The 21,294-nt window shown below is 31.9% G+C and overlaps 1 protein-coding gene across 3 annotated transcripts in view; it reads left to right on the top strand.

Moving 5' to 3' along the window:
• LOC114334599 (DE-cadherin) overlaps positions 1 to 21,294 on the top strand; it is a 189,170-nt gene that overhangs the window by 150,800 nt on the left and 17,076 nt on the right. For all 3 annotated transcript variants that reach the window (XM_028284673.2, XM_050663498.1, XM_028284672.2), the window contains 7 exons: positions 5,233 to 5,508; positions 5,566 to 5,757; positions 5,819 to 6,033; positions 8,806 to 10,708; positions 10,762 to 10,962; positions 15,742 to 16,183; positions 19,040 to 19,185. In XM_028284673.2, the coding sequence (XP_028140474.2) occupies positions 5,233 to 5,508; positions 5,566 to 5,757; positions 5,819 to 6,033; positions 8,806 to 10,708; positions 10,762 to 10,962; positions 15,742 to 16,183; positions 19,040 to 19,185 (3,375 nt within the window). The remainder of the gene's footprint in view (positions 1 to 5,232; positions 5,509 to 5,565; positions 5,758 to 5,818; positions 6,034 to 8,805; positions 10,709 to 10,761; positions 10,963 to 15,741; positions 16,184 to 19,039; positions 19,186 to 21,294) is intronic.

The following is a 21,294-nucleotide window of genomic DNA, read 5'->3' as shown; positions in this document are numbered from 1 at the left end:
AAACTGAACAATAATGGTTCGAAAAGTGTACCAGAACTCCGCTTCATCGATTACAACCATTAAACGATCATCATCATCAGTAGCCTTTTTGGGTCCTGGCTTGTTCTAGGATTTTCCGCCATTCTGTTCTGTTCCTTGCTTTGTTCTTATATACAATATAATCGAATCAATCCGATACATCGAATACAGTGAATATTTATGATATATCGATGTATTTTATTCGATGCATCGAATAAACTAGTCAAATTCAAGTCATCTTTTCCGTCCAATCCTCTCTTTGTTTCATTCTGTTTTAGCTCAAGCGCAGAGTTGTTTTAGTCTTCTCTTTTTCTCCTGCCTTATCCATTGCGGACGATGGCATTAACTCCTTCCTCTCCTCTCATTTTTCCAACTTCAAACCCGTTTTGATTCAACATGGCGGCTGCGCATGCGCGTGTCACATGATAATTGACACGCGAATGCGCATTTGATGTTTTGATTGATTGATGCATCGCAAAAAACATCGATATATATTTGAAATGAACACCCTACAACGAAGGGCATCGGACGTAATACTTGACGACGAGAAATGATCGAAAAAAAATTTCGGCATTAATATCACAAGAGAGTGAAAATAAGTTAATATCACAATAATGCGACAATTTTTCGAAAACTTCTCAAACAACAAGTTTGAGAAAAAGTGGAGCATTATCTTCTTATTTATTCTTACTGTCGTTTGTTATTCGTAATGTTATGTTTTCTACTTACATATAAAATTAAAGTCTTTGTATAAAAACATTCAGTGACATCGATCCCAATTAATGTGACATACATTTTTCAACTTGTCAATATGAACAGCACAGTTTAGCAAATATTTAGACGAAGATATTAATAAAATATTGGTTAAAATTATTTACAAATACAGTTTTATTCATGAAATAATCTTACCGAAGTAAACTCGAGCGCCTAAATTTGCCGATTTGTGTTCCCCTCGTGTCAGTTTGACATTAGATGCAGAACTAAAAGTTTGTTCTGGATACAAACAGAAACAATCTACTTAAAAAAATTCCCACTGTAATTTTGTACAGTAGAAAATTACCGCTGGAATAATAATCTGATTGGACAGAATTAAACACGTGAAGAAAAATCTTACCACACGATTGAAAGTTAAAATCATTAAGAAATAACCGCTATAATTTTTATTCTTGTAAGTTTCTATTGGTCAGAATCAATCTCTATGAACGAAATAATCATGCGATCTTTTTTGTTTTCTCTTTCCCAAAATGCATAATAGACCAATAATTGCTACAGCATCATCTGATGAAACTATGAAACCATGGTGACTCTGCTGGTAACGTGTAACTTCAACCGAAAAATTATTTCAACTGATAAAACTGAACGTGTGTAGACCATAATATATGGATGTCAGTTTTAACTGAACAGTTCGACTATTCGTGCAGTTAAAACTGAAGGTGTGTAGCGGCCTTTAGAAAAATAAATGAGCCCAAAATATAGTTGTCCAAAAATTATTTACAAAATTTAAAAGGTCAAAATATAAATGTTAGAACAATGAATAATAAAAGAAAACACGCTGAATGAAACATAAATGAAAATATCCAATCCAGCATAGTTTCCATTCTTAATCAAGCAAATTTCAACTAAGGTGGTGCCATGATTGCATGAAGTGAGACATGGTTTGAATGACTAACTAATTGAAAAACTACGTTATTCAAATTAGTATTACGGCAGTACATGAAATATGACTAACCTATTATTCGTTTACGTTGACTTTTAAAATTGATTCATTTTTAAAATAAAAACCATATAAGGATTTATATGATTAGATATATTTCATTTATTTAAAATATTTATGGTGATGACATATTTAGGTATTTTTTATTCTATTTCTCAGCTTGTTTTCATTCGCTCCAGAACATAAATCTTATTCAAGTTTTTCATTATGTCTTATCACCGTATAATAATAGTCTAGAAATGTGATTATTTTACGAAAATACAAAATATTAATCTCTCTCTCTTGGACCATCACTCCTAGTGGAGTATTGGGCGCATCTGCGTTTCTTGGCCGATAGTGTAAGACGGCTGGTGGCCAGCTCAGCGCGTATTCTTGTGTTTATTCTCTGGTTAATCTGCGTACCAGTTCCTTCCATTCCCCTCTGTTACTTGCTTTGTTTTTCACTTCCCCCAACTTAAGCCGATTCTGTTGTGTTCTCTGGTTACTGTTTTCTTCCAAGTATTATCTGGTCGTCCCCTCTTCCTTGTACCCTCAGGTTGATATTCGAGTGCTTGTCTTGTGATGTTACTAGGATCTTTTCTTAACGTATGGCCGATCCATTTCCATTTCTTCTGTCTGATTGTTGCTATTATACTGGTTTGTTTCGTTCGTTTCCATAGTTCTTCATTTGTTATTATATTAGGCCAGTAAATTTTTAAGATCTTTCTTAAGGACCTATTTACAAAAGTCTGTAGCCTCTTTGTTGTGCTTTCGTCGTGCTTCCAAGTTTCTGCTCCGTAGAGTAATATGCTTTTTACACATGTATTGAATATATTGATTTTTGTTGACTCTGTTATTTCACTTGTTTGCCAGATTTTATTTAACGCATTGAAGGCGAATTGTGCCTTCGTTATTCTTGCTTGTATGTCTTTCATGCATCCTCCTTTTCTTTCCATGATTGATCCCAAATAAGTGACTTTCTCTACTTCTTCAATTTCTTTGTCTTTTATTTCTATTTTGTTAATTTGCGGGTTATCATTTTTTGTATCACAAAATATTAATAGTCTTGTTGAATTTCGAATGTTACGAAACCAGTACTTTTCCAATACCACGTTTCCCTCTGTATTTTGCTCTTAATTAGTGGCGGATCTACGGGGAGGGAAAATCGGGAAATTTCCCCCCTAACAAGGTCCAGAATTAAAGAAAAAGTTGTTAAAACCTACAAATTCAACCCAATAAACACGCTAGTTAGGAAAATTAAGGGAACTTAATGCATATAAATTATTATTTATGTCTTTTATTTAGTTTGAGTTTATCTTTTTAATGTCTCTTTAGTGTACTCTGAGGTGTCTTGACCATTGGAATCTTCTGGACTTTATTTGTTTTATTATGTTAGCGCTATATAGTAGTACTATATATCTATATACAGGGTGGGGCATTAGTGTGACAAAGTCCAATTACTCGCTTGTCGTAAGAGAAACAAAAAAAAGTTATTTACATAAAAGTTGGGGCACGGATAGGACCATAATTTAAAAATATTTTCAGATATACAGGGTCACCCATATTAACAGGGTGACACAAACTTATGTTTTTTTAAATGGAACACCCTGTATATTTTTACATTTTTGGATTCTCCTCGATGTCTTCTTTCTCAAAATATAGAGTTTTGTAATATTATACGAGGTAGTTTAAAAGATAATTACGTTTTATTGTTAAGTTCGTAGCAATATTCACTCCCTGTAGAATTGTAGTGATTTCACATCAAAGTTTCTATTTATGGTCAAACGATTTTTAATATAGTCTACTATTGTTAAACATTAATAATAGAGCGAAAAGTATAATATTAATATACAGGTTTGGTCAAAACTCGGAATGAGTATTTTCTGAGTTTTCTTAAATGGAACACCCTGTATTTTAGTATTCTAATGAAATGATATTTCATGGTACTTTCTTATTGCTTAAGCATTCCCTATACCTAAGTGCTTTAATTTTTGAGTTATTCGTGATTCTTTAAGCCAAACATTAATTGCAAAAAAAATTACGTGAAATTTTATTAGGTGGCTGTGCAAATATTCAATCAAAAATAATTTTTCAAAAAAAAGTAGTTATTAATCTAGACTGATCCTTAATTTATTAATATTGGATGAGATATCCAAATACCTACGTAGTTAAAATTGTTGGTGCGTAAAATATGAATAAAAGTATACAAGATTCTACCTAGTTGGCTATGACAATAAATTTGCTAAAACATTAGACATTATACTATTTTTATAGTTCCAGTTGCTTCGTTATCATTACTAATATTAATTTTTTTAATAATTAACTGATGAGTAATTGATTAAAATAGTTTTTGTGCTAGGAGAGTATACCAAAAATGAGCTACTAGCAATAAGAATTTTTCATCAACAATTCCCTGATAAACGAAACCCAAGCAGAGAATCTTTTAAAATATTACTAAAACGGTTTCAACGGACTGGATATTTAAATTACCAGAAACCTGATCGAATAAAAACGATTGTAAATGAATAAAATGAATTAAATGCAATCCATAGTGTAACTGAGGATCTGCATATTAGGAAGAACGTTCTTATATTCTAACTATCTAGACCTAGACTGTTGAAATCGTTTTAGTGTACTTTCAAAAGTTTCTCTTCTTGGTTTTCGTCTATCAGGGAATTGCTGATGAAAAATTCTTATTGCTAGTAACACATTTTTGTTATACTCTCCTAGTACAAAAATTATTTTGATCAGTTACTCATCAGTTACTCATTAGAAAAATTCATATTAATAATGGTAACAAAGCAACTGGAACTATAAAGATAGTATAATGTCAAATGTTTTAGCAAATTTATTGTCATAGCCAGCTAGGTAGAATCTTGTATCATTTTATTTATATTTTACGCACCATCAATCTTAACTGTAGGTATTTGGATAACTCATTCAAAATTAAAAAATTGATGATCAGTCTAGGTTAATATCTACTTTTTTTTTCGAAAAATTATTTTCGATTGGATATTTGCACAGCCACCTAATAAAATTTCACGTAATTTTTGTTGCAATTAATGTTTGGATTAAAGAATCACGAATAACTCAAAAATTAAAGCACTTAGGTATAGGGAATGCTTAAGAAATAATCTTACTATAAATAATGACAATACTATAATGCTCAATTTAATCCCTCTGTGGGCTATTTATCTCTTCTTCCAACTCGGACTTTGGAAGTAAGCTATACGTGAGTCTCTGCGAGGTTACACAAACAAACTTCGTCAATCAACCTTCGTTTTGTTTGTGTATGTAGAAACAATATATTTTGTAACAACCTAAATTACTTAAAATTATATACATTTTTTTCGATACATATTATATTATACAGTAAGGGTTTTTTCCCTTACTGTACATGCGTCGTCTGCGTAACAGAGTATTTTTACTTCTTTGTTTTCCATTGCTTCTTTTTTTGTTTGTTTGTTTTTAGTTGTTTTGATCCAAATAATTATTTAATACTAATTGACTTAATTTTCTAGGTTACCGCTATCGATGACGATCCTAGGGAGGGAGGAGGAACAATTAGTTACAAACTAATTCATAGAGAAGGAGAACATGTTTTATTTGACATAGACAACGTTACTGGTGTTTTGACAACTATCCAGCCATTTGATCGGGATGAACCAGTAAGGCAGAAGGAACTTTATGTAACCGTACAAGCTTCAGACAACGGCAGGCCACCATTAGCAGATGTCTGTACATTTACAGTTACCATTACCGACATTAATGATAATGCGCCACAGCTTGATAAACTGGTAAGTCATTCATTTAGTAAAGTTACGGACATGATATTCAAATATTATGATTTTTAGAAATACGATGCACAAGTTTCTGAAGATTTAAAAGTAGGAAGTGAAGTGATGAGAGTTTTTGCTTACGACATTGATGATGGGGAAAATTCAAGATTATCGTATAACTTTTCAAACGAAAATGCTCAATTCACCCAGTATTTCAGGATAGATCGAGATACTGGCGTTGTGTATTTAAAGGAAGCTTTAACAGACGTAAGTTATTTTACAATTTTTGAATTCGCTAAAATACGCTAAATATGGTTCCTTTTTGTAGAAAAAGAATACTAGATTTAACAGTGCTGTTTATGTAGCCGATAATGGCGTTAACGATCAAGAAGGCCAAAAAGATTCAACCGCTAAGATATCTATAACAGTAGTAGGGTCTGATAAACAGCCTCCCAGATTTACTCAAAAAATGCCTGATGGAATCTTGGAGATCCCCGAAGATTTTAAAGACTTTTCTAAACATATTGTCACAGTCGAAGCAACGTAAGTACTATCATTTATTATTATAATTAAAGTAACTTTGGAGGGTATTCACTAGCATTAACCATCTCAGTAGGACGTACTTGTATACAAATACAAGTATAAGTATGAATTCCTGTGGGAAATTACCGGTTTTTATCCCGTCTGTAAATAATCGAAACAGTCCGACTTTTGTATACTTGTCACAGTTCGTTAAAATCTCTGGATATCCTAGAAACCTGGTTTTCTTGATTTAAGATTTTTGAGAGTAAAAATGTATACCATTTTTATTCAGTTGCAATGCGAAGGCAAAACAATCTTATTTTTCACTTAGAACAGGGAGCGCAGTCCAGCACTCTGAATCGATGATTTTCGACTCTTATTGGAGTCTCATCGGAGAGACGTAGGCCTGCTGCTCCATACTCTAACTAAAGGACCAACAACGAGAGTTTATCCCCCACACCGCAACTGACGTGAATGGATTAGGTGACTAGCGTCATCTGGCAATTGAAAGGTAAAGTTTTCAATCCTAATAGCGACATTAATAATATTGAAAAATATTAAAAATATTACTAAAAGATTTTTAAATTGAAAACTTATTTATTGCATTATATTAAATTGCATAGTGTAGAATTTCTTCCCCTTTGTCTTCACTGCAGCATCCATTTGGCTTGCATATTGTAGAAGCCTTGGAGGTGTCACCAGGGAAATGGACCAATAAGTTTTCAATTTAAAAATATTTTAGTAATATTTTTCAATATTATTAATGTCGCTATTAGGATTGAAAACTTTACCTTTTATTTTGAGTGTGTTTGAAATATCTTGGTACGTGAAGAGGCTGGATTATTCTGTTTCCGTGACTCTAGCTTTAAGGGATTTAAGATTTCTTTTGATGTTATCGTGTGGGCTGTTTCTTTTGACGCTCTGGATGTTGTTACTATATTATTTTTATTAGCAGTTATGGGTTGTCTTCGCGCAGGGGCAGCGCTTTCCAATTTTCGTAGTAATGCCTAAGATCTCTGCTCGAATTGGAAGTTGGCTTGATCTGCTTATTGATCACCGGTTTCCAGAAAATCTTGGAGCAGCTCAAGCAAATCCTTTGTAGTATTGCTAGTGGGGGTATCCATCCTAAGCATTTATCTAGTTCTATGGAGAATTTGGTCCTTCTTGGCCCTAGATATCCATCTTGGTCGTGTAATGGAAGTAATTAGAATAAGAGGTATTTTTGTACCTGTCTCAACTATAACTAAACGATGTTGACTGTGTGGGAGCCGGAAAGAACTCTTCATAAAAGTCACTTATTTCTCTGCAAAAGTACTTGAATTCTGCATGTAAAATATGCTACTGTTACTAAAAAAAGTTTACAAACTTCGTCTGAGACTCGAAAAAATATACATATAATTACAGCAGTGTTCAACGTGTAAAAAGGTAATCACGTACAACAAAAAATTATTGTATTTCTGTATTTCAACAAGTTGACTAAAGACGGGATCCCATAAACTCAAAATTATAGATTCTACGCTCAAAATAAACTTGACGTAAAGCTCAAAATTATAGATTCTACGTCTTAATCCATTTTCCAGCACGTTTTTATAAATATGAGCATTTTACGTTCAAAACAGCCTAAACGTTCTTCATCACTTTTTGTCATCGTCCACTTTTAGGACGCGTAAGTGAGTACAGGCTTGATTTGAGTTCTGTATATCAATAGTGTTGAATGATGAGGAAGACATGGACTACATGTTTAAAAAACTAAAGAAAGAATATGAAAAATGGGACCTCAATATGAATATGTCAAAGACAGAGTATCTTAAAATAGGAGATGATGAAGAAGATCGGGATTTAGAAATTAGAACCACAAAAGCATGTAAAGAATATAAATATCTCGGATCTATAATATCTAAAGAAGGTACTACCAAAAGAGACATCGAAAACAGAACGCAGCAGGGCAAAAAAGCGGTAAACATTCTAAACTCTCTACTATGATACTAAGATATAAGACAAAAAACGAAATTGACAATCTATCGTATCTTGGTTGTCCTTGGTAGAACCTATTATGACATGGGGCAGAAGTTTGGCACATCACGAAGAAAGATCGAAAAAAAATAGAAGTAGTAGAAATGGATTATCTAAGGAGAGCGTGTGGTATATCCAAAAAAGAACATCAGGAATGAAGATATTAGAAGGATGACAAATACTGTATATTCCAGTGTAGATAGAATTGAAACGAGACAACTAATGTCATGACTGGCCTTTTGGCTACGCCAGTGCCATTAACTTAGTTAAAAAAAGACAACTAATGTGGTATGGTCACGTGAAACGAATGAATGAAGATAGATGGTCAAAGAGAGCTTTAAATTACATACCACAACAAAGAAGAAGAAGGGGAAGGCCTTCAGTTGCCTGGGAAGAAAATGTACGGCACATCATGAGAGATAGAGCCATCAAAGAAGACGTATGGATGGACAGAAATAGATGGCGGTCGAAATGCGAGACGCAGCAGAGGCTGTAGGAACCTAGCTTATAGATAGATATCAATAGTTTCGTACTTTTTGTGAATATGGTTGATGTTAAAAGTTTCTTTAATTCATAGTATGTTCTATTTGCTAGATATATACGTCTGTTAATTTCTGCAGTTACTGTATTACTTTGGTTGATTTGTAAGCCTAGATATATGAACTCTCTTACTCCTTCGTAAGTATGTTCCAACCGGTAGATCGGTTGATACTTGATTGTTGTTCGACACCTTCATGTTTTGATTTAGAAACTAGAATTTTAAACAGAAATATTTTTTAGGTCCAACATTGCGGATCCACAACTTGCTTTTGAATTGGTGAAGGGAAAGACATATCAAACCAATAAAGACCAAACGTTTCTTTTGGAGGCAGAAGGAAATAAAGCGCACATAAAGCTAGTGCGTCCACTGGATTATGAAACAGTAACGGAATATACTCTAACTATTCGAGTAAAAAACAAAGATTTAATGGATTCTTCCATAAATATACCAATTAAAGTATTAGATGTTAATGATGAAATTCCTAATTTCCTTGAATTTCTTAAAGGTAGTGTCGTGGAAAATGACAAGCCAGGTGCACAAGCGATTCAAGTAAGAGCAATCGATAAAGACGGAACTGCTGCTAACAACATTGTGAGCTATGAACTCGTTGACAATACAGATTTGTTTGCAATAAACCGATCTACGGGAGTAATTACGTCGAGAGTGGAGTTTGATCGTGAAACTGTACCTCTATATCACGTAAACGTTAAAGCTTATGATAACTCTCCGTCTGCTTTGTATAACACGACATTGCCTAACATTGTAATTCAGACATTCCAAATCAGTATAGAAGATCAAAATGACAACAAACCTGTATTTACTCATCCAATTTATCAGTTCAGTAATATTACTGAGCTTGCTGATAAATCGAGTATTGTTGGTGAAGTCAAAGCTTTAGATAATGACACGGCTTCAGTTATAAGTTATAGTATTACAAATGGAAATATTGACGATGCGTTTATGATTGAAAATTCTACCGGCAGAATAAGAGTTAATGGAAAACTGGATTACGAGAAAATCGAACAATACAACTTAACCGTTCGCGCATTTGATGGGGCATTTGAAGATTTTGCAATTGTTTTAATTTCCATACTTAATGAAAATGACGAACCTCCAGTTTTTGACGACTATATCAGAGAAATTCAAATTAAAGAGGAAGAACCTATGATATCCGGATGCGTTGTTAGAGTGACTGCTCATGATCCAGATATTAAAGACAGGCATGCTGATCAACACATAGTATATGAGGTCGCGAAAGAACAGAAAGATTTTTTGACCGTATCTGCCGATGGATGCGTACAAGTAACAAAACCTCTAGACCGAGATCCGCCTTTCGGTAGCCCAACACGACAAGTCTTCATCTATGCTCGTGATAATGATGGAGGCACAAATTCATTGTTGGCCACTGCAGAAATTGAAATTATTTTAATAGATATAAACGATAATGCTCCCTTTTTAAATGTTACAGAAATTGTTTATTATGAAAACCAGGATCCAGGTTTTATAGGTAACCTAAGTGCCGATGATTACGATGGTCCTGATAATGGACCTCCGTTTGCTTTTCGATTATCAGACACTGCTTCAGATAGTATTAGATCGAAATTTTCCATTATCGGAAACCAGCTTTTCGCTTTAGAAATGTTTGATAGAGAAGAGCAAAAATATTATGACATTGCCATTGACATTACAGATAGTGGAGTACCTCCACTAACAGGAACTAGTATTCTTAGAGTTATAATCGGAGATGTAAATGATAATCCAGCTACAGACGGAAACAGCACGATCTTTGTGTATAAGTACGTCAATGGGCCAGAAAATTTCATGGAAATCGGACGTGTATATGTTACAGACCTAGACGATTGGGATTTAAATGACAAAGTCTTTGTTCAAGAAGATAACTTTGAGGAATTTGTGTTAAACCAACATAACAACGGTATGATTCTGATGAAACCAACAACGGCTGAGGGAACTTATGAGGTTCATTACAGGGTCACTGAAACCCACGAACCCACAATACACGAACATACAGTTAATGCAATAGTCACGATTACAGTTAAAGTACTTCCAGAGGAAGCGGTTGTAAAATCAGGATCAATTCGATTGAGAGGAACAACTAAGGAAGAATTCATAGAAAATTCATTGGTAAGTGCATTCATTATATTTTCGTTAACACAATCTAATAAGTATTGTTTCAGAATGGAAAGAGCAAAAGAGACATATTACACCAAGAACTCTCCAAAATATTAAATACATCTTTAGCGAATGTTGATGTATTTACTGTTTTAAATTCACCCCACCAGAATAGTTCGTTTGTGGATGTTCGATTTTCTGCTCATGGATCTCCATATTATGCTCCAGAGAAACTCGAAAACAAAGTTACAGATCATCAAATGGAGGTAAAGTAAAAACTAACTTGATTATTCAAATGTCTCAGTCTCACATCGAGAGAAAAAAATTCTTGATATAAAGAAACTTTATTTATATTTAAGAAAGATTGACTTGGCATATTGCCTAAGAAATATATCTTTGTATGTAATATATAATTTTCTAAAATATTTCAAATAAATTTTACTATAGCCAAAGGAATATAACATGATTGAACTATCACTTTCTGGCAAACTTTAAACCCATTTATCAGAAAGAAACTACACTTGATGTTAATCGATTTTATTAGTCATAAGAATATATTTTCTTGACGTTACAAAACTTTCTGAGCAATAATATTTCTTAGTAAGGAATATTATTATCTTACTATTAATAATTAATGTATTTAATGTTAAGAAATATATTTCGCAGATATAATCGTATATTTAGAATTAAGTTAATATTTCTTGAAAATAAAGTGATATTACATACGGTGAAGTAAATCATTGTGTTAAGATAAAATCATTATTTATTAATAAAAACAAGATATAAAACGTTATTATTACATACAAATATTTTCTCCACTCTTAAACCACTGGCTTCTACACAACAATAAAAGGATGAAGAGGCAAATCCAACTTCCTCAATTTTTCCTTCTTTTGTTAATAGCACTTTGTATATCAGCAATTCACTAAAACAAAATCGTTATATGTAGAAAGAGTAAACTTATTTTAATAATTTTTTTATAAAGATATAGATATTTATTTTGACAAATTTAGGAAATACAAAAAAAACAAATACACGGTCCCACATAAGAACTATTAATACTAATGTTGTTCTGAAGCTATTTCCTTGTGGCATTTTTATAATTACGTATTTTTTATGGGAAATAAGCCACAATTTTACTAAAAAATGAATTTATTAACGTTTTTTATTAATTATTATTTATTAATAATACTAATAATAATCAATCATATTTAGTTCAAACATGCATATGACATTATTTAACCTACACATCTTTGTTTATTTTTTTCTTTTTGTTAATGAAATATTAATTATTTATCTGTATAATATTAAGTCACACAATAAACATTGTTTAGCTAAAACAAGAGGGAAAATACAACCAATGTAAAACATTGAAGCAGACATAATATGTAATTTTCTTTATTTTTATAATCTAAAAGAGACAGCATACCTAATAATTAAGAAATTTTATTACGGGAAAGTATTATTAGTTTACATCTTAAGTCATTTAATACATATTAACTAATTCACAGTTTTCGGCAATAAAATTTCTTAACCATTACAATATTTCTTTTAGATTTCTTTATCACAAATAAATGAACAGAAAACATCCTCAGCCTTGCACCCGCCATGTTTGATATAGTATTGTATATTTTTATAGAAGACGATACATTCAAGAAACCTATTATAGTTGATACATAAGTATACACATTTTTAAAAAGGTACTTACATCTATAAAGTTCTACCATTTCTGGAAGGCCCCGCGGTTGGTTAATAGCTCTTTTCTTAATATTGTTCTGAAGCTATATATGTATTATATTATTCTGTCCCAGCTTTAAATTGTGGCTTATTTCCCAGTTAGAATAATAAGCTCCTTTCTTTCAGAGTTGTCCATCATTATACCTAAAAAGCATATAAAGATAGTATTATGTTTCTTTTATAACCATTCGGATACGCAACAATATTATTATTACATCTTAAATTACTCAATTTACTTTTGTTTAATACCTATATGTACGTACCTTCAAAATATCCGTTGATTTAAAAAAAAACACCAACAAATCCAAAATCCATCTATATGAACATGAACTAATATCACGCCATCTTGACAAACACTGACGATTAAGTCATAAATAGCTAATCTGCGCAATTCTTTTGTGGAAGAAAATCTCTTTGCAAGTAACATTTCGGCATTAATGATAAAGTTTTTATTTTATAACCACAGTTACTACAGAGGGTATTTCTGAAGAATTATTTCTTGTGGTTTAAAATATTTATTTGATTGCAAGAAAATTTCTTGTTCACAAATATCAATATGGATTAACTTAACATTATATTTCTTATACTCCAAAATATTTGTAGTTTTCAATTTAAGAAACAAAAACATTAAGATAAGAAAACTAAATGTAACCTTTAATGCATTTCTTAGTATTGAACAAATTATCTGTAAGAAATTATTGAGTTGTGTTTAAAAAACTCGTTTCTTTATATGTGAACCGGTATGTTTAAGTTAATTAATATGATATGTTAACTTTTAAGAAAGATGGCTCAAAGAAATCAGTGTTTTAGGAGAAAAGAAATTGTTCTCTCGGTGTACTTGCTATCATGTTTTTTATGTGAATTTACTCCTTCGAAGCACTAATTTTCTCATAATTTCCGCGAAAATGCTACACATAGCAAGAGTAAATTGGTAATCGTGTTGCAAGGTCTATTATTTTTTAAACCTTTCCCTTTAAAAGCCTGTCTTCACTTCGCAGTCTTTCTTTTCTCCTTCTAAAGTATCTAACGTACTAAGTTTTGTACATTTCCATTTTTCCATTTCGTACCAGCTGAGGTAAGGAAAGACTGCAAAATCATAAAAGATGTTGCTATTGCATTCTCATGGCATTTGGCCCACTTCCATATTTATCCTATAAGTTTAATTATTTCAGTTTTTCCCTGTGAATAGTTTATTTTAGAAATGTATAAACATTTTCAATTTCTTTGTAACACGAAATTGCAGCAGCTGCATAATACTCTGGTTAAATCGGAGAGTGCAGGAAGAGTCTATACCGGTTTCGGAGGTCTTTTACCCCTCATATGGGACTACTGATGAGGGGGGAAAGACCTCCGAAACCGGTATAGACTCTTCCTGCACTCTCCGATTTAACCAGAGTATTATATGCAGCTGCTACATATACAAATATTGTTTTTTTAATCTGAAAAATTTCAAAACATGGATCTAGCAGGTTTTGATTTTATAGGCCTCATTTATAATATTATCTTTGATGTTAAAAAATTGTTTATGCTCGCTCTTTTCGATACAACTTTAATAGACCTGTATTTGTAAAAATATTAGTACATTTGGATGTTGAGAGGCGACTCATATTTTTTTGCAGAAAATGCTTGGAAATATCTCATACAATAATATTTGAGTTATCCTCCCACTCAAAAAGGTCCGGAACATTGTTTAAATAATCAAAATATCAAAAAATCAAGGAAAAATTCGATTTTTTTCTTGGTTTTTTGATTATAACTTTAAAAGTATTCATTTCCGAGAAAAATTGCACTGACATAAAAGGACTGACAATATAGGATTAGTTACAAATTTTAAAAACTGTCAACCTTGTAGCAAAATAGCAATAATTGCGAAAAACCATAAAAAACATGTATTGGCATTTTACGTTTTTCAACCATTTATGCTACACTTAGGACCTTCATATTTTACCCAGAAAAACTTTATGATATAATAAAACAACACTGTAGATTTCATTAAGATCGGTTCAATAGATTTTGCAAAATAATTTTTGCAATCCAGCTTTCGCAAAAAAATTAATTTTTTCAAAATGTTGCAGGACTGAAAGTAAAGCAGACATTAAGTTGAATTTTTTTTACATATAAAATAATTCTGTATCTTTCATTTACAATTTTGAAAATTAAAATCGGTTAACCACTACAGCGTCAGGAATTTTTTTAAATAAACATTAATTTTTGGGTGTTACGCGCAGGACAGCGGATACGTTTGCTCTGATTGGGCATTCCAATGACTTTTGATAATGATTGATAAATTTTAATTTTTAGTACATTTCGATATAAATAAATGAATTTGTTTATTGCAAAATAAAAACACATACTTTGTCCTTTGAAATTACACTTTTTTAGCAAAAACTTTCTTTGTTCATATATTGTAACTTAGAGAATAAAAGTATATTATTTTTAAACGTATGCAATTGTTTAAACAATATTTCACAAACAATAATAAAATTAGTTTGGTTTTTGTGGAATACAACAAAATAAGAAGTAAGAAAATAATATATTAGATAAAGATTGGAAGAAATTTTGGTGGAAATCAACTTGTGTGAATCAAACACCGGTGTCCTGCGCGTAGCACCAAAAATTAAAGTTTATTTTAAAAATTCCTGACGCCGTGGTAGTTAACCGATTTTAATTTTATAAATTGCAAATGAAAGGCACAGTATTCTTCTATATGCAAAAAAATTTCAACTTGCTATCTGCTTTATTTTCAGTCTTGCAACATTTTGAAAAAATGATTTCTTTTGCGAAACCTGTATTTCAAAATTTATTTTGCAAAATCTATTGAACCAATCTCGAATCAAATTTACCGTGTTGTTTTATTATGTCATTTTGGGTAAAAGTTTTGAGTTTTTTTGGGTAAAATATGAAGGTCCTAAGTGTAGCATAAATGGTTGAAAATCGTAAAATGCGAATATTTGTTTTTTTATGTTTTTTCGCAATTATTGCTAGTTTGCAACAAGAGTGACAATTTTTAACCATTCGTATATTGTAGGAAATTTAATTCCGCAACTTTAATGTCAGTGCAACTTTTCTCTGAAGTGAATACTTTTAAAGTTAAAAAAATCGAATTTTTCCTTCATTTTTTGACATTTTGATTATTTTTAACAATGTTCCGGACCTTTTTGAGTGGGAGGATAACTCAATTATTATTATATGAGTTAATTCCAAGCAATTTCTGCAAAAAAATATGAGTCACCTCTCAACGTCCATCTCAAAACAGATCCGCCCTGGACTATAATGAAAATAGTGTAAAAATATTTTTTTTATTTCAGCTTGAACAAAAATTAGATGTGGAATTCTACATGATCAACGTAAACGAGTGCCTTAACGAAACAACGTGTGGAGCTGAAAACTCATGTACGAACAAATTAAACATAACACGAGAACCAGCTGTAGTGTTTACTAACAGAACATCCTTTGTCGGTGTAAATGCATTTATTGATCCTGTGTGTGCCGCTTTACCAAGAGATGTTATGGAATGTTTCAACGGAGGCGTCCTTATCGAAAACACAGCGTGTAATTGTCCTGCAGGATTTGAAGGACCACATTGTGAAATCCTAGCTATAGGATTTACAGGAACTGGTTGGGCTATGTATCCATCCTTTGACGCTACAAACAGGACTGAGATTATACTGCATATTTTATCACAAACTGATAATGGTTTGATATTTTACAATGGACCTTTAAATATAAGACAAACTTCTTTGTCTAAAGGTAAGTTCAATATGTATTCACAGAAAAAAATAAAATTTAGAAAAAATTAAATCTTTTGTTGAGATTATTCAAAAAAAATTCCAGTATTTTGCTTCTTAGTATGGTCTTGTTGGGCACTATATGATACATTTTTTTTTTAATTATACTTTTACTTTACTTAATCAGTAGACCCATTTGTACCTGTTGGGCCGCTTATAATACAATTCATTAAATTACAATATGTTCTAGCTCTTAACGAACTTTCTCCCTTCCTTCCTATTGGATGCCATCTGTGTTGCTTCCTGCCAAGCCTTACCCTTACTCTGCAGTATCTGCGAAATGTCACTGTTCCATTCTTTAATGGGTCTTCCTCTTCTGTTCTTCCCTATTGGTTTGGCGTCCCACACTCTTTTTACTTTTCTATTATGGTCCATCCGGGTTAGATGTCCGAACAATGCCAATTTTTTCTCCTTGATTCTATAAGTTCTTTTTACTCCGATCGTTCTTCTGAGGTATTTCATCTCTACTGCCTGAATTCTGCTCTGATGTCTTTTGTTTAATATCCAATTTTCTGCTCCATATGTCACCGTAGGTCTATATATTGTTTTGTATATTGTTATCTTGGTCTTTGTTGATATTTCTTTGTTATTAAGGAATCCTCTATTTAGTGCTTGGACTAGTTGTCCTGTGTCTTCCATTCTGTTGTTAAGATCGTCCTCGATGTCTCCTTTGTTGTTGATTACTGTTCCTAAGTATTTGTATGAATTTGTCTGTATTATTTTTTGTTGGTCTATCATTACTTCTAGTTGATCTTCCGTCCCTTGTTTCCTTCATATTTTCATTATCTGAGTCTTCTCTTTGTTTACGTTTAAGTTGTATTTGCTTGCTTCTAGGTTCCATTTCTCTAAATTGTATTTCAGTTTTTCTGCTGTTTCCGCAATTAATACTATGTCGTCTGCAAATATACACATCTCGGCGTTTATTATTTGCATTCTGTTCCAACCAATGTAGTATTTCTTGAAAGTTTTCTTACATTCTTTCATTATCTCATCTATTACATTTATGAATAGCACTGGGCTGAGACTTCCCCCTTGTCTAACTCTTTGAGTTGATTCAAATGGTTCTGACTGTATATTTAACATTCTTACTGTATTTGTTGTTTTCATGTATATACTCTTTCATGTTTTCATGTATATACGCTTCTATCAGTTCTTCACTTACTTGCTTCTTCTTTAGGCGTTCCCATATATTTTTTCTTTTGACTGAGTCGAATGCTTTTTCCATGTCTATAAAGCTCAGATATATTTCTCTATTTTTCATTAATGCTTTTTCTATTACTTGTTGCATGGCGAATATAATATGGTCTTGTGTGTTGTGTACTTTCCTGAATCCACTTTGTATGTCCTCTAATTTATGTTATCTGTATTTCTTTTCTGATTTTCTTTTCTATTATGGTTTCGTATACTTTTGCTGCTACACATAGTAGTGATATACCTCTATAGTTCTTACAGTCTCTTGTGTTTCCTTTCTTGTATATAGGTATAATATTACTGCATTTGTCCATTCTCTGGGTATTACTTTTCTCTTCCATATTAGGTTATATATGTATAACAATTTTTCTTTTGCTTTTACTCCTATATATTTCATCATTTCTGGTGCTACTTCATCGCTTTCTGGTGCTTTTCCAATCTTTATCTTTCTTATTGCTTCCTCTAGTTCTTCTTTTTCTATAGTTTCTGGATTTTCCTTGTTTCTCATGGATACTCTCTTGGTGTGGCTTTCCTTCTCCATTGTATTCGCTTGATTTCCATTCAGTATCAGCTGGAAATGTTCCCTCCATCTTTCCATTATTGTCTTATCGTCATTTATTATTGTTCCTTCCTTGTTCATTATTCAGTTTCGTTTCTTTGTTGCTTCTTAGGGTTTTCAGTGTTCTATAAAATAATTTTACGTTTTCTGTGCTGTTTTCTTCCATTTTTTCTCCGAATTTTTCCCAACTTTTCGTTTTCTCTTTCTTAACTATCTCTTTAACTTTTGTTCTTTGTCTCTTATAATTTTCATATTTTTGTTGTGTTTTGTCTTGTATGTATTCTTTCCATAATTTCTTCTTTTCTTTTATTTCTCTTTTCACTTCCTCGTTCCACCAAGATGTTCGTTTCCCTCTGTTGTTATTTCTTGTAGTTCCACATATTGATTTAGCTGTTTTTATCATCGCATTTTTAAATTTTCCCCATTCTTGTTCTATTGTTTCTGTTATTTCATGTTCGTTGTCCATCTCTTTCTCTAGCCCTTCTGTGTATCTTATTTTCGTTGTTTCTTCCCTTAGTTTATAAATTGTTATTATTTCTTTGTGTTTTCTGTTTATATTCTCATTTCTTTTCTTTTGCTTTTGAATGTGGTTTCTAGTAGATAGTGGTCACTACCAATTTCATAACTCCTTTTCACCTTTACGTCTCTTATCCAGTTCTTCTCTGTTTTTTGCACTATAGTATAGTCTATAATTGATTGTTCGTCTCTTGATTTGACTTCTCTTGTGATCTTGTGTATCCTTTTATGTTGGAAGTGTTTGTTCATAATCACCAGGTTATTGTCTAGACAGAATTCGAGTAGTAATTTTCCATTTTTGTTTATTTTTTCCTCCACTGATAATGGTTTGATATTTTACAATGGACCTTTAAATATAAGACAAACTTCTTTGTCTAAAGGTAAATTCCATATTCACAGAAAAAAATAAAATTAAGAAGAAATTAAATATTTTGTTCAGGTTATTCAAAAAACATTCCAATATTTTTTATAAATGCTTCTTAGTATGGCCTTGTTGGGCAGTATATCATACATTTTTTTAAATTATAATGTACTAAAAATATCTTATTTCAGATTATATATCATTAGAACTTAAAGACGGATATCCATTACTTCAAATTTGCACCGGCTCAAGCACTCAAGAAATTTATCTGAAAGAGCGCATTCACAAATTGAGCGATGGATCGTTACACAAAATAAAAATAGGATCTGGATTTGACGTAAGTGACAAGTGTACAATATACCATTTATTTCATAATTAGTTTTTATAGGCTATAAAAATCAATGGCAGGTTATTTGTAGTACAATAATTAATTACCACAACGACAAGTTGAAGTTTCTTTTTACAAAATATATCTACACATAGTTTCAAAAGTTATGTATCACTCATAGTATTCACGATTTTTACACTTATAAACCCGTATCCTCATCACATATTTAATTTAATTTATATTTATATTTTTTATATAAAATACACCTTCTTTGGTTTTTTATTTTATAATACCCATTTGTGTGTGTGTCTGTGTTTGAGCATTATTGGCTTCGGAGTCAATGTCCATTCGCCATCTTACCTTTTTGGAATTGTTTGTATTATTTATGCGGAAGCTCTAAAGGAGTGCTTCCTGCTTTCTACTGATTTGTTTAGGTAGGTATCCAATCACAATCCTGCTCCAATTTTACAAAGAACTGTTTTATATACCTATATCTAATTTTTCAACGATTTTTATTTCTATTTGGAATTATTTCCTTTCGTTGTAATTTTTTTTTTATTTTTTTTATTTATTTACTTTTTTTTTAATTATTATTTTTTATTTTCAATTTTTTTTTCATTGTCTTTTTTCCAATATAAATACCCATTTAATTGACCTGGTTTTGCCAAGGTTTGAAAAATTTGAAAAATTTATTGTGGTAAATTTAAATGTAACAAATCTTAAGAACTTGTGCTGAACTCTCTCAATAGCTTGAACATGGGTGTTATAATGTGGAGACCAAACACATGAACAGTAATCTAGGTGAGGTCTCTCAAGTGAATAATACGATATTTTTATGGATGGGATATTTTAGCACAACGTTTGATAAACCCTAAAAGTTGAAGTGATTTTGAGACAATAGATGAGATATGGGGGATGTAGGATAAGCTGGAATCGAGCACAACACCTAAGTCTTTTATCTGAGATACAGAGTCTAAAGGACAATCCTTAATAGTATAGATATGATTTGTAGGAGTTGTATTTCGACCAAAAACCATTAAGTGACACTTTTTAACATTAAGTTCCATTCCGTTGCTGTCACACCAATAGCTCAACCGATCCAAGTCAGCTTGTAATTTTTGATAGTCACCATCATTCTCGATTTTCAAATATAATCTTAAATCGTCAGCAAACATTAGGAAAAAAGCAAAGTGGAAACAGGAGGCAATATCATTAACATAGATATTGAATAGAAGGGGCCCCAGATGTGACCCTTGTGGCACTCCTGAAGGTACCTTAATCTCAAACGATTGAAAACCCTGAACACGTACTATTTGTATTCTTTCAGATAGGTAGGATAACAACCATTCTAAAAGTTCAACCTGGATAACCAGACCTCTCAACTTATTGATTAAAAACTTGTGATTTACCCGGTCAAACGCCTTTGTAAAGTCTGTGTATACAGCATGAACCTGGAAGCCACCTTCAAGAGATTCCACAGGGAAGACGGTAAATGTCAATAAATTAAGTTGAGTGGAGCGGCTAGAGAGAAATCCAAATTGCTGGTCGATAAAACAGCCTTTTAAACTTGCTGACAAATAGTCACAAACAAGACTCTCAAAAACTTTGGGAATACAACTCAGAATGCTAATCGGACGATAATTGTTCACTTGAGACTTATCTCCAGATTTTAGTATTGGGGTAACAAAGCTAGTTTTCCAGTAGGCTGGGAACATCCCTGTCTTTAATGTCATGTTAAAAATGTGAAAAAGAGGTCTAGAAAGTAAAAAGCTTAAGTGTTTAAAAAAAGAAGGTGGAAGACCATCTGGACCTGGCCCCTTGTTGCTATCCAAAATGGAAAGTTTTTCATATACAGACGAAATAGAAATGCCAAATTGAGATATAGTAAATTGTGCTAACTTGATGTCACCAGAATCTAAAATATTATCCTGCAAAACACAATCTCTATCACTATAAGTTTTTGAAAAGTATTCAGCAAACAAATTAACAATTTCTGTACCACTAGAGCCAGTGATATTATTATAATCTACAACTGATGGTATATTAGGTTTGTTATTTTTATTACTAACAAATTTCCAAAAATTTCTAATATTATCCCTGTAATGTAATTAAGATAGC

The sequence above is a fragment of the Diabrotica virgifera genome, chromosome 10, assembly GCF_917563875.1.
Source record: "Diabrotica virgifera virgifera chromosome 10, PGI_DIABVI_V3a".
NCBI lineage: Eukaryota > Metazoa > Arthropoda > Insecta > Coleoptera > Chrysomelidae > Diabrotica > Diabrotica virgifera.
The sequence above is the reverse complement of the archived record's forward strand: the minus strand, read 5'-3'. Positions and strand labels throughout refer to the sequence as shown.